The sequence below is a fragment of the Asterias rubens genome, chromosome 9 (genome assembly GCF_902459465.1).
Source record: "Asterias rubens chromosome 9, eAstRub1.3, whole genome shotgun sequence".
NCBI lineage: Eukaryota > Metazoa > Echinodermata > Asteroidea > Forcipulatida > Asteriidae > Asterias > Asterias rubens.
In genome coordinates this window covers 8,209,668-8,222,354 of record NC_047070.1, presented here as the reverse complement: position 1 = coordinate 8,222,354, position 12,687 = coordinate 8,209,668, and the positions used below count along the sequence as shown (strand labels likewise).

The window sequence follows — 12,687 nt, the reverse complement described above, 5'->3', positions numbered from 1 at the left end:
GGAAGTTACTCAAAATAATTATTAGCATACAACTTTACTTGGTAATGAGTAATGGGGAGAGGTTGATGGTGTAAAACATTGTGAGAAACGGCTCCCCCTGAAGTGACATAGTTTTCGAGAAAGAAGTATTTTTCCACGAATTTGATTTCGAGACCTCAAGTTTAGAATTTGAGGTCATGAAATCAACCATCTTAAAGCACACACCTTCGTGTGACAAGGATGTTTTTTCTTTCATTATTATCTCGCAACGTCGACGACCGATTGTGCTCAAATTTTCACAGGTTTGTTATTTTATGTATATGTTGAGATACACCAAGTGAGAAGACTGATCTTTGACAATTTACCAATAGTGTCCAGTGTCTTTAACTTTAGACTCACTACTGTAGTGAGCTGTTGGGACATACATGTGTACATGTACACTTGTTCATTGAACGTTTTTGAACTTGATTGAACATCATTGAACTTGCGATCCTTAATAACTCAGAAATGTCTTGCCACATGTATAATTTGTGACTTGTATCCTGTTCATTTTTGCTAAGCATGGAAGTCTTAGCAGTATTTTCTGCTTAAAAGCAGCTTCATCAAAGTGGGCCAGGTTGTATGCATACAAGTAGGCCTACATGTTAAGTTGTGCAGTACACAAAATTGTGGGCATTAAAAGCAAAGTTATTGAATTTCAAAATCACATCAATATCAATTGGTATTTTTTCACCATACTGACCTTCGATAATCAGCACAAAAAAACCCAACATGTAGACCGTTAAACAGTGTTTACAAACTGAAATCATATTCTGTATTTCTGATGTAGTAATTTGTTTCATTCTCCAATTTTCCTCCATTGCAGGTTCGATCGGACAATGCAAGACATAGTATACAAGCTGGTACCAAATTTACAACAAAGTAAGTGTACATGACATGTAAAAATCAATCAATCAATCAATCAATCAATCAGTCAGTCAATCAATCAATTAATCAATCAATCAATCAATCAATCAATTAATCAATCAATCAATCAATCAATCAATCAATCAATCAATTTTTTCAGTTTTGTTTGTTTTAGAAAGTCAAACAATCAACCAAATCAATCAATCAATCAATCAATCAATCAATCAATCAATCAATCAATCAATCAATCAATCAGTTTATGATTTCCACTGTATGAAAATCAAAAAGACAATGTAGGTTGGAAGCTATGAGTTACATACATATATGTAGTTGTATAAATTAATTAAAGAACAAGCTTGGAAGCTCATGAAATTGTGGAGGGACTCATAAATAAGCAATGCTTGTATGGTTATGGGTTCCTGAGCAAGCTTGTTTATTAAAGCTGTCAATGCTTTTGGATGTCTTGTGGGAGATGCCTCTCCATGTATGAAAAATGTTTCTGAAATGACAGGTGTAATCAATTATGAAAACCTTCAGAATAGTCAGATTGATATGAGACTTAGCTTAATAAATGTTAAGTTTCCATCTGGGATAAAGAATATTAACTTTGGTTTTACCCTTACACTGATGTGTGTAAGCACTCGGTACTTTTCCAAGTTCTATGAAGAACAAAATTACAGGCATATTACTCTGCATAAGGCATATAATAATAGTATCGAAGTCTTATGTAGCGCACGTATCTACCAAACAAGGTACTCAAAGCGCTGAGTATATACAAACTTTCAGAAAGATGGGTAATTGCAGTGATGAATTTTGATACCCAATTATTTAGCACCTTGTAAGGGTTTACAAGGTGCTATGGCGCATACAGCAGCCACAGCCAGGAACACCAGGGCAAACCCCTTCGCTTTTCGAAAAGTGCATTGGGTTCTTTGACATGCGTTACACAACACATGGGACCAACCGCTTTACGTCCCATCCGAAGGACGAAGCAATGGTTAAGTGTCTTGCTTAAGGACACAAGTGTCTTGGCTGGGGATTCGAACCCATACTCTGCTGATCAGAAACACCAGAGTTTGAATTCGGTGCTCTTAACCGCTCGGCCACGACACTTCCATATTATCCACACGAGTAATGTGCCTGTGATTTTGTTCACAGAACTCGGGAGAGTAACAAGTATTAATTGCTTAATAGACCTTGGGGTAAAAGTAAACCCCAAATTAATAGACTTAGTTTAGACCATCAGCTGATAATTAATTTGAGTAGGCTGGTGGATTTTAAGTCAATTCTTAGTTGAATGTGTTTCAGATAAAAGGCCAGATTTCTGGGCTACAGATTCCTGTTGCCACTTTGTATCCATAGTACTGTATCTATGTTTGCAGAGTGGTTGAGTACTTGCCACTTGACGTGTAATTAATAGCAGACATGTTTTCTCACCTTTATTAAAAAATACTTCCCATGCTGGTCGATATTCAACAGCCGTACTTTTCTTTTTAGGCTAAATATTTATTGCTTTCTTCTTGTGATGCAGACTGGCTGTTCAGTTATGAATAACTGACAAATTCCTGCAATTTACATACATTGAAGTGTCAGTTTTGAAAACGCTGGCAGCTGCTCTCTGAACGGATATTGGTGTTCCAGTATGCCTTGATAGAAATTGAACAAAATTGTTGTGGCAAGGTTCTTGCTTGACTTGGATGGATTTGTAAATCTGGTAGTTCCGGGCTAGCCGGCTTGTGGCAATTACGATCCCGGCTTCATAGTCTAAGTCTGGAAAAAAATTCACCCCCAACAGGATTGGCCTAGTGGTGTCTTGCCTTAGCCTTCCGATCTTAGTTTGAATCACCCTGGGGGCACTACATGGAGTGGGTTTTCAGTTCCTACCCACCGACTGCATGGGTTTTTCCCTGGAATATTTCTGTGAGGTTTTCATCCGACATCTAAAACTGAAACTCCCTTCCTTGTCTTCTCTCCATTCATTGTGGTTTTTTATTTGTTTAATTTTTTATTTTATTATTATTTTAAGTTGAACTGTATGGATTTTATATGCTGGCTTCTTATCAAAAATGTTTCCCTTTGATTACGTTTATTTTTGTTAAGTCTCATTCTATTTGGTTAAGTGCTGGTTGATTGTTTGTTGTTTTGATTGTTTATAATTCTTGCTCATTCATCAAATGTGTTTAAACTGTAACCTTTTAGCTATTTTTTAGCTTACATGTTCTAGTGCAATTTAACCATATTGGTTGTCATACTGTTCATTCCTTTGTAACGTTTTTATGAAATAAACCAATAAATATAAATATTGGGTGTTTGGCTAGTAAAGTGATTAAGCTCACGTTTCTGAGAGTCCTTGAAAACAGGAGACTTCTGAAGCGCATGTTAATTCATTTGACTTAAATTTGAATAAAACATACCTTTTGTTTATTTATGTGTTTGTTAATTTTCTTGGTTTTCCCCAAAAGGTGAGAAGGGGAAAGAGAAGCTTTTCTATGAATCCTTCGGAAAGAAGGAGCCAGAAGAGAAAGAAGGTAAGTGGCCAAGTTGAAATTATATCATTAGGAAGCTGTACCAAGTTGGAAATAAAGACAAAATTATATCATTAGGAAAATGTACCAAGTTGGAAATAAACAAGATTTATATAAGTTGAAAATGCCCAACTTGGAATACAAAATTGAGTCATATCAATTGGAAAATTCCCAACTTGGAACAGAAGAAGTAGTCGTATCAATTGGAACATGCCAAAGTTGGAATACAAGACGGAGTTTCATCCATTAGAAGTTGAAGGGATGCAAGTGAATTAACGGCTGCAGCTGTGGCAGTAAAAAATGTAAAAATTGGAATTCAGATTATTATTGTTTTTTATTTTGAATACTTACTCCAGCAAATTCTATATAATAAGAGCTTAAAGGCAGTGGACACTATTGGTAATTGTCTAAGACTAGCCTTCATAGTTGGTGTATCTCAACATATACATAAAATAACAAACCTGTGAAAATTTTAGCTCAATCGGTCATCGAACTTGTGGGATATGAATGAAAGAAAAAACACACCCTTGTCACACGAAGGTGTGTGCGTTTAGATGGTTGATTTCGAGACCTCAAGTTCTAAATCTGAGGTCTCAAAATCAAATCCGTGGAAAATTACTTCTTTCTCGGAAACTATGGTACTTCAGAGGGTGCCGTTTCTCACAATCTTTTATACCATCAACCTCTCCCTATTACTTGTCACCAAGAAAGGTTCTATGCTAATAATTATTTTGAGTAATTACCAATAGTGTCCACTGCCTTTAAATTGTTATTTATTTATTATTGTTTTATTGTTGCACATGTGTGTGAAATGTTCACCAACCTAGATTGTGTATGCAACAAAATAAAAATAAAAATTAATTAATTACAACACACACACCAAAATCATCAGAAGAGTTCATTTCATTGTCACCAGTGGTTCTTGTGGGGGTGTTATTTTTAATTTTGTTTCCTTCCGACAAAAAAAACATTAAAGAGGGAACTCCCCTCGTTCTTCCATGTTTCGGCAAATAATCTCTTCATGTAATAAATACCCTCGTTGCAAGTACAGCAATGAGGAAATGTTGGAAGCGGAAAGTGACCAGGTTTGGAATTGGTTTAGAGGGGGAATTCACAGAGTGTAAAATAACCTGTGGGTCCGTTGTTTGCCGACCACTTTTCGACTTGCTTTGCTGTATTGGGGCCTGCATATTGAAGATATTCTATAGAACTTATTACCAGCGTAGGATTTCGCAATGCTGGTTTAGGGCATGTGTTTTTACATTATGGACAATTATTAAAACCATTGTGTTGGCCAGAGGGTTGTCTGTTTTAAAATTACAATACCCTGTTTCATACGTATGTCATAACATGTAAAATTCATTTAATTGTGAGAACAATTTGGACACCCCTTTTTTTAAGTTTTCAGCAAATCTGGACACTCTTTTACCAAATTGTTTGAATCCTATATTTTAGCAGCAGGTACTATAAAAATGTAACAGATGATAAATTTGCATTGGCGATAAAGAATATTATATCCAAGTAATGTTAATGGCAAATAATACAAATGTCAAAAACAACCTGTTAGAAATCTTGTACAATTGTCACTGTTGAACAGATATATTACATTCCACATAGACAATGTAGAATGTTGTCTGGCTTTATACTTCACATCTAAAACAGGTCTTCCAAAAATAGACAACAAAAAACAATTTCTCAATATTTTAAGGAAGAAAACAAGAAGAAGAAAACAAATTGCAACTCGGAATCCTTGAAGGCCCATATTTCCCTGCCTTGAACTGAAAATTCAGGGCTGTGGAATAATTCCTCAAAGAGAACAGCATGCTGAGTGAAATATATGTTGTACAGCAGCACTTAGATAGACAATAATGTAAGATTTTGTTCACCGTCCCCATGGCATTTTGGAAAACTATGTTAAACAAATATTCGCCTCGAGGGAAGTATGAAAATCACATCAGATGCCTCTTCGCTGGCGAGGGCAGACATTTTTTCTATTAGTGGGATGCATAAGTATCAAGTATGTGTTTTTTTACCAAGCAGGTCTTCCAAGCACACTTGCTTTAATATCGTTAGATACAATGTCCGATGAAGATTCAATACTGATTATGTTTAAAGTTGAAAGGCCCTTTTTTCTTGATTTTGTGGGGTTTTTTTTCTCAATTTTAAGGGGAATGGTAAGAAGCCTACATCAGTGTATGATAGAATTTAAAAGCATTTTGAGAAACGTTTTGCTTCTAAAAGTAATGTGGTAATGTAAAAAGATAATGATTTTTTTCCCCAAAAATTTTCTCAAAATTGAGATATTACATATCAAATATTGTTTGGTACACTGTTCAATATCGCCATGGTTGTTACAAAATGTATCATATTAAAAAGTACAGTGCTTGGATAAAAGACAGACAGTGAAGTTTGTACATGTACATGTACATTATCCATTCTTGATCTTTCTTCTTCTTCAAAGAAAACTAAGAGAGGATTAAAATAAACGGACTCTACTGAAAAACGTGATGCATCATCCTGGGTTTTTTTTCACAGGGATTCAAATTTTATACACTTCACAGAAGGAAACAAATTATTTCTAATAGTGAGTGGTTTTAAAAGGGAAGGTACACCTTTGGTAATTGTCAAAGACCAGTCTTCTCACTTGGTGTATCCCATCAAATGCATCAAAAATAACAAGCCTGTGAAAATTTGGGCTCAATCGGTCATCAAAGTTGTGAGAAAATGATGAAAGACAAAACACCCTTGTTGCACGAATTTGTGTGCTTTCAGATAGAAATAAAAGACTTCTAGCTAGAAGTCTTTTATTATTTTAGTGAGAAATTACCTCTTTCTCAAAAACTACGTTTCCCACAATGTTTTATACTATCAAGAGCTCTCCAATGCTCGTTACCAAGTCGGTTTTTAAGTTAATATTTGTTTTGAGTAACTACCAAACGTGTACCTTCCCTTTAGTAGGACAGCTTAAACCAGTTGGTGTATTCCCCGATGACGTTATGTGTCATAGCGTGACACGTGAGGGGATGCCTTAATACGTCATGTCTGCTAGATCCCCCTCCCCCTATCAAAGCAGTTCTTGCTTGAAGTCATTCTTTTTGTCATTCAGGCTTCCTGGAGTGCACTGGTACTTAATAATGCAGGTTGGACCAGTGTGCACTGCAGCTGTCAGGAACACTGTGTGTTAAAAAATAATTCTTGACGCTGAATCCACAGAGGAATGTTTCATTTGTTTCTTGAAGGGGCACAGCAATTTTTCTCTGGTTAGGGACACAGAAATTTTCCTCTGATAAGGGGCACTTCTATGTAGGAAAACCTAAAACTATATGGGAACTTTGCAAAGGGAATCGCAATAAAAACACAGGGCACCACGTCAATTGCTCTGGGTGCCAGCTTCGCATCCTTAATATAGAGAGAAACTTGTTTTAGAAAATTTCCATCAGAAAAGCCTCGCCGTTGCATTTTGGTAGATTCGGCTGTCTTCTCTACTTTGACTTTCCAAAGGCCTTTTCCAATAACGTATTCGAAATGTCACGCAACATGGTTAATGCATTTCAAAAATCAGGCAGAAATAATGCTGAAAGAGCAAGGCTGCAAAAAAAGTATCCTTTCCTATAGTTGGGCATACATGTAGATGCCGAAAAAAAAAGAAAATGCAAAATTCATTTTCCAATTAGCCATTTGCATGTTACAGAACATGGTAAGTGCATTTAAAAATCAGGCAGAAAGAATACTGATTGCGTGAGGCTGCAACAAGAATCCTTTCCTAGTTGGGCATAGATGCAGAAAGAAAGAAAAAAAATGCAAAAAGCATTTTTCAAGAAGCCATTTTGCACGTTACACAACACAATAAATGCATTTCAAAATCAGACAGAAAAAATGCTGAATGGGCGAGGCTGCAACAAGAATCCTTACCCAGTTGGGTGTATCATACAGGAAAAACAGAATGCATTTTCCAATAAGCCATTTTGCACATTACCCAACATAGTAAATGCAGACAGAACGAATGCTGAATGCAGTTGGGCGTACTGTGCATGCAGATAAAGAAGAAAAAAGAAAGAAAAAAAATGTGGTGCAAGAAGATCTTATTTTTAATATCGCAATGGAAATTACTCTTTGCACGGGGCCCGTAACCAAACACATGTCCATAGATAACCCAGACTGCAATTGGACTGAATAGGATACTGGTGATATAGAGCAAGTGGAAACTGGATCCGTCCAACTCCAGCCATCACTCTCTTGTTGCTGAAACCATTTCTCAGGGAATCCGTCATAAATCAGTTTCATCTACCAAGACACAAAAAAATGTACTTTCCCTCGTTCCTCCCTTTTTTGATTTGGTCTTCAAGTGTTTCCACACTCCTTGTGGTTCAACTGTAGCCAACTCTCTTGATGCTGAATCGTTTTTCAGGGAATCCGTCATAAATCGTTTTAATCTACCAAGGCAAAACAAAATTACTTTCTGTCCCTCCTTTTTCCCGCCTTTGATTTGGTCTTCAAGTGTTTCCACACTCCTTGTGGGTCAAGTGTAGCCAACACGCAAAACATTTACAGCTTCATAAGATGAGAAAATAAAACTAGCTGTTACAAACTGCTTACCAACCTAAAGGACTCTGCTGTAAAGGCCCCAAAAAAATGTTTAAAAAAGTGTTTTTCTTTTCTTTTTAAGATCTATAGTTGCATGGTTAACCTTTCGAACACTTACTTTTAAAGCTATGAATACAACAATTTTGTGATCATACTTATGTCTAATTTGTATCCTTTTGCACGAAATGGTAGTTTAAAATATCATTTTACTTGTTATTCGTTTTTCACCCAAAATGGTGTAGTGGCTAATTTCAAACGGGAGTAACTCAGCAACGCGATACAACCCAAAGCTTAGACATTATATACCAAATTACTGCTGCTGATGTGTTCTTTCCAGCCATGCATACATGTATAACTCAATTCTTGAAATTGCCTATATCTGACTCATTTTCACAGAGCGGGTCACAAATGTACATTGATCTCACCATGCAATGCCTCAAATCCCATGTTACCCACTTAATTAACTAAATGATTTGAAAGACATATAGACATAGTTCTTTTCTTTTTTTTTTTTAATGAAGAAAGAATTCAGATATTAACATTTAACAATTAACTACAAAATTGTTTTCTATTCAGTAAACTTGTACACCGCAAACACCCCCTCCCCAATTGCTTAATCGTTCATGTTAGGCATAGTGTCGTGGAAGTGTCGTGGCCGAGCGGTTAAGAGCACCGAATTCAAACTCTGGTGTTTCTGATCAGCAGAGTGTGGGTTCGAATCCCCAGCCGTGACACCTGTGTCCTTAAGCAAGACACATAACCATTGCTTCGTCCTTCGGATGGGACGTAAAGCCGTTGGTCCCATGTGTTGTTTAAACGCATGTAAAAGAACCCAGTGCACTTGTCGAAAAGAGAAGGGGTTCGCCCCGGTGTTCCTGGCTGGATTGGCAGCATATTGCGCCACAGCACCTTGTAAACCATTACATTGTGTTTAAGGATTAGGTCTTATATTATCTCAGAAATCGCCCCCACTCCTTGCAGTAATAATACCTGGCGCTTTGTATCCTTTGGCAAAAGGCGCGTTATAAATACGGTTATTATTATTATTATTATTATTATTATTATTTATTATTATTATAAATCAATTGAAAACCATCAATTGACATGAACAGTTTTCTCCAAAGCTAAATTGATGTTTCCTTAAAGAAAAATTGAAGCAACTCTTAAAAAAAACTCAACAATCGACAAAATAATATTTTAACAAGGTGAATTCTAATCAAGCCATCATTGCATGGCGAATACACCCCCCTCCCCCTCCCTCACCACGTATATACAATAATCATCAATTACAATTTTTCCGGAGCCCTACTTTCGTCTCCTAAGCACTCTGAGATTTAGGACAGTGCCGACGGGGCTGTAGCGTTCATTTACACCTCTACTACGCACCCACACACACACACATCATCATCATGCCATGGGCAATGTTCGGTCAGCACACTCGCCCGCCCGTCCACACACACAGCCCCATCTCAGATAACTCCCCCCCTCTCTCTCTCATCTAGGATTCTTATAAATGCTGGAGGGCCCCGTAACATGGACAATAGGTGACCCTCATCCAACACTTAGTAGATTAGCTATAGGCTGAGTAGTGTGTAAATTGGCCGAATGTACTGCTTGGCCGCGGTTCAGATGAGGGATTTGGGGACTGGGGGGGAGGAGGGTTGATGGTATGCATGGGTGATTGCAAGCCACTGTTAATCACCATCGCTGCGTTGGTTACAGGAATGAAACCCCAAAAAAAGGACGGATATTTATGAAGATTTTCATTTCAAATTTGGAATCAAATTACTTTTTAAGGAGGAGTGTCGTATTGGAATATTATCAACGCAATGTTATTGCTGTGTATGCATTTTTGTATTCGTGTGTACTTGTTATGGCGACTGTGCAATGTTAGATATGAACTTTGCAGCTATTGCTTTTGGTGACATACATGTACAATTTTAAATTGCAAGCTTGATATTTCTCTTGTGGGGGACAAGCTAGTTAAAGTTACCTCTGTGGGGAATAAGAGTTTGTTTTAGTGAAATGTACGGCTTGGCGCGGTTCAAATGGGGATTTGGGGACTGGGGGGAGGAGGGCTAATGGTATGCATGGGTGATTAGAAGCCACTGTTAATCATCATCGCTGCTGTGTTGGTTACAGAGGATGAAACCAAGAAAGAGGACGAATATATGAAGATTCTCATTTTAGATTTAGAATCAAATTACTTTTTAAGGAGGAGTGTCATATTTATTTGAATACATATCAATAGCAATGTCATTGCTGTGCATGCATTTTCATATTCATTTGTACTGGTTTTGGTTATTGTGCAATTTTAGATACATGTATGAGCCTTGCAGTTCTTGCTTTAAAGTCTGATTTTTTTGCTATCTTGTGGGGACAAGATGGTTAAAGGTACCTCGCTAGGGAATAATACACAGTTATGTTACCCTTAACTTTTCTTGGAGTTTTCAAGGACCAAATTATTTAGGGGGGAACCTCTGTTTCTAAAGTGCAGTTCATGCTTTCAGATTCCAGTACCATATTTTTCTCCACAGAATTGTCTAATTTACAACTGTATCAAGTATATTTCCCAAATGTGGTTTCATTAAATATTCATGTATTTGTTCATGTTACACCTCCTCCATCGTTGCATATCTCATGGGAAATAGTATCCCTCAAAGATTCGCACCCCTCCCCTGAGAAGCACATTTGAATTATCTCTAAACAAACGTTAATATTTGTTTGATTTCAATCTTCATATAATGTTTGCTCAAACACCTTTCCTTTGTCAATAACAGTAGTTCAGTCTGATCTTCTCATACCGAAATAAGACACTGCGGTTTTCTTTGTCTTTTGAGACCTCACTTTATGCATGACCCACTTTCCAAATTAAAAAAACCAGATTCTTATCTGTTGTAGCATATACGCATTGAATAAGGTTCAAGTCCCGGTTATGAGACTCGTGTCCCCAAGCAAGACACTTAACCAATATTGCTGCCTCCTACGTATTGGACAGAAAGTTGTTGGTCCTGTGTGTTGTGTAATTCAAAGAACCCAATGCATTTATCGCATACAGAAGGGGTTTGACGCTGTGTTCCAGGTGTGATTAGCAGCATATTTTCGCCACAGCACCTTGTAAACCATTACATGTTGCTATAAAGGAATAGGTCTCATACTTAAAAAACGTAGCTACACATACAGTGTACCTTGCAGTTATTATTACAATTTACGACTGTGGAAGTGTCGTGGTTGAGCAGTTAAGAGCACCAAATTCAACCTTGGGTGTTTCTAATCAGCAGAGTGTGGGTTCGAATCCCCAGCCGTGACACTTGCATGTCCTTAAGCAAGACACTTAACCATTACTTCGTACTTCGGATGGGCAGAAAGCCGTTGGTCCCATGTGTTGTGCAACGCATGTAAAAGAACCCAGTGCAGTTATCAAAGAGAGAAGGGGTTCGACCCGGTGTTCCTGGCTGTGGCTGCTGTATGCGCCGTAGCACCTTGTAAACCCTTATAAGGTGCTACATAATTGGTTCTCAGAATTCATAACTTCAATAATCTTTCTGTATAAATGTATATACTAAGCGCCTTGAGTACCTTGTTTGGTAGATACGAGCACTATATAAGACGTTGATATTATTATTATTATTATTATTATTATTATTATTATTTACTCTTTCTCTGTCTTGTCTTTCACTCCAGCAGAAGAAACCAAGGAGGATTGCATACTGAAGGAGGAGGATACCGACTGCCACCGCAGCGATGAGCAGGTCAAGATATGCCTAGAGTGCACTACGGAGCAACTCCAGCCGCTGCGCAAGAAATTTCTCCGCATCTCCGCCCAGGCCACCATCAATCACATCAGGAAGTTTGTGGCCAAGAAACTCAAACTAGAATGCTTTCAACAGGTAAAGACAAAAAGTTATTTGGGTTTAATTTGTTTGCCCACCTTCTTCTTTTCATTACATTAGGCAGTAATGCTGTATCCCAATTGGCGCCTACGGCTACGACTGTTGCTAAGGGTGTTGCTATATATCTAGCTCTAGCCCTAGCTGTAGCCGGCAATTCGGACACAGCCTAAGGCCAAATAATTAAAAAAATACCAGTTGATCGTCCGGATTTTTCAAAAAAGAGGAGGATGAGGGCCTTTTTATTAATTTTTTTGTTTTGTTTTTCCAAGATGGTCGCTTAGTATTTCAAATCAAACAGGCACAAATTCTTCAGTTTGAAACACTGCAAACTTATTTTATATTTATTTGTTGCATGAGGACCCGTGTTGACAGGGTCGGATTATTACACTAAAAAGATTTGCTGGTATCTGGTAGGCATTCACTAATATTGTTTTATGAAACAGACGGTTACACGTGTTCGAGAGCATAACGTTAGATTCGGGAAAAAGCTCCTAGGCCAGTTCGTTTAAAATGATGGATTCAAAAAAAAATAAAAAGTGCGTCACCAGCGTGTCCGACCAGCGGCCCAAAAAAGGATGCGGGCGGGGACGATCAACTGGTATTTTTTTTTATTTGGCCCAAGGCTTGAACAAATGTTTGAAAACATTCAAGGGGGGACTCTAGGTGGCAGCAGACTTACCAGGTAAGTCCATTGTTCTCTGTAATGTGTGCATGCTCAGATCTCTGTAAACAATGGAAATTTACCTGGTAAGTTTGCTGCCACCTAGCGCTCCAATTTGCACGGTTTGTGTAATATATTC

General features: G+C 37.6%; 1 protein-coding gene across 2 annotated transcripts in view; it reads left to right on the top strand.

Annotated features, from left to right (window-relative positions):
• The window catches only part of LOC117294345 (polycomb group RING finger protein 3-like), a 60,088-nt gene that overhangs the window by 42,449 nt on the left and 4,952 nt on the right, over positions 1 to 12,687 (top strand). The window contains exons 4-6 of one of the 2 annotated variants that reach the window (XM_033776711.1): positions 845 to 900; positions 3,348 to 3,413; positions 11,682 to 11,884. In XM_033776711.1, coding sequence (XP_033632602.1) covers positions 845 to 900; positions 3,348 to 3,413; positions 11,682 to 11,884 — 325 coding nt within the window. Of the gene's footprint in view, positions 1 to 844; positions 901 to 3,347; positions 3,414 to 11,678; positions 11,885 to 12,687 lie in introns of both variants that reach the window. The other variant, XM_033776710.1, reaches the window with a different exon arrangement.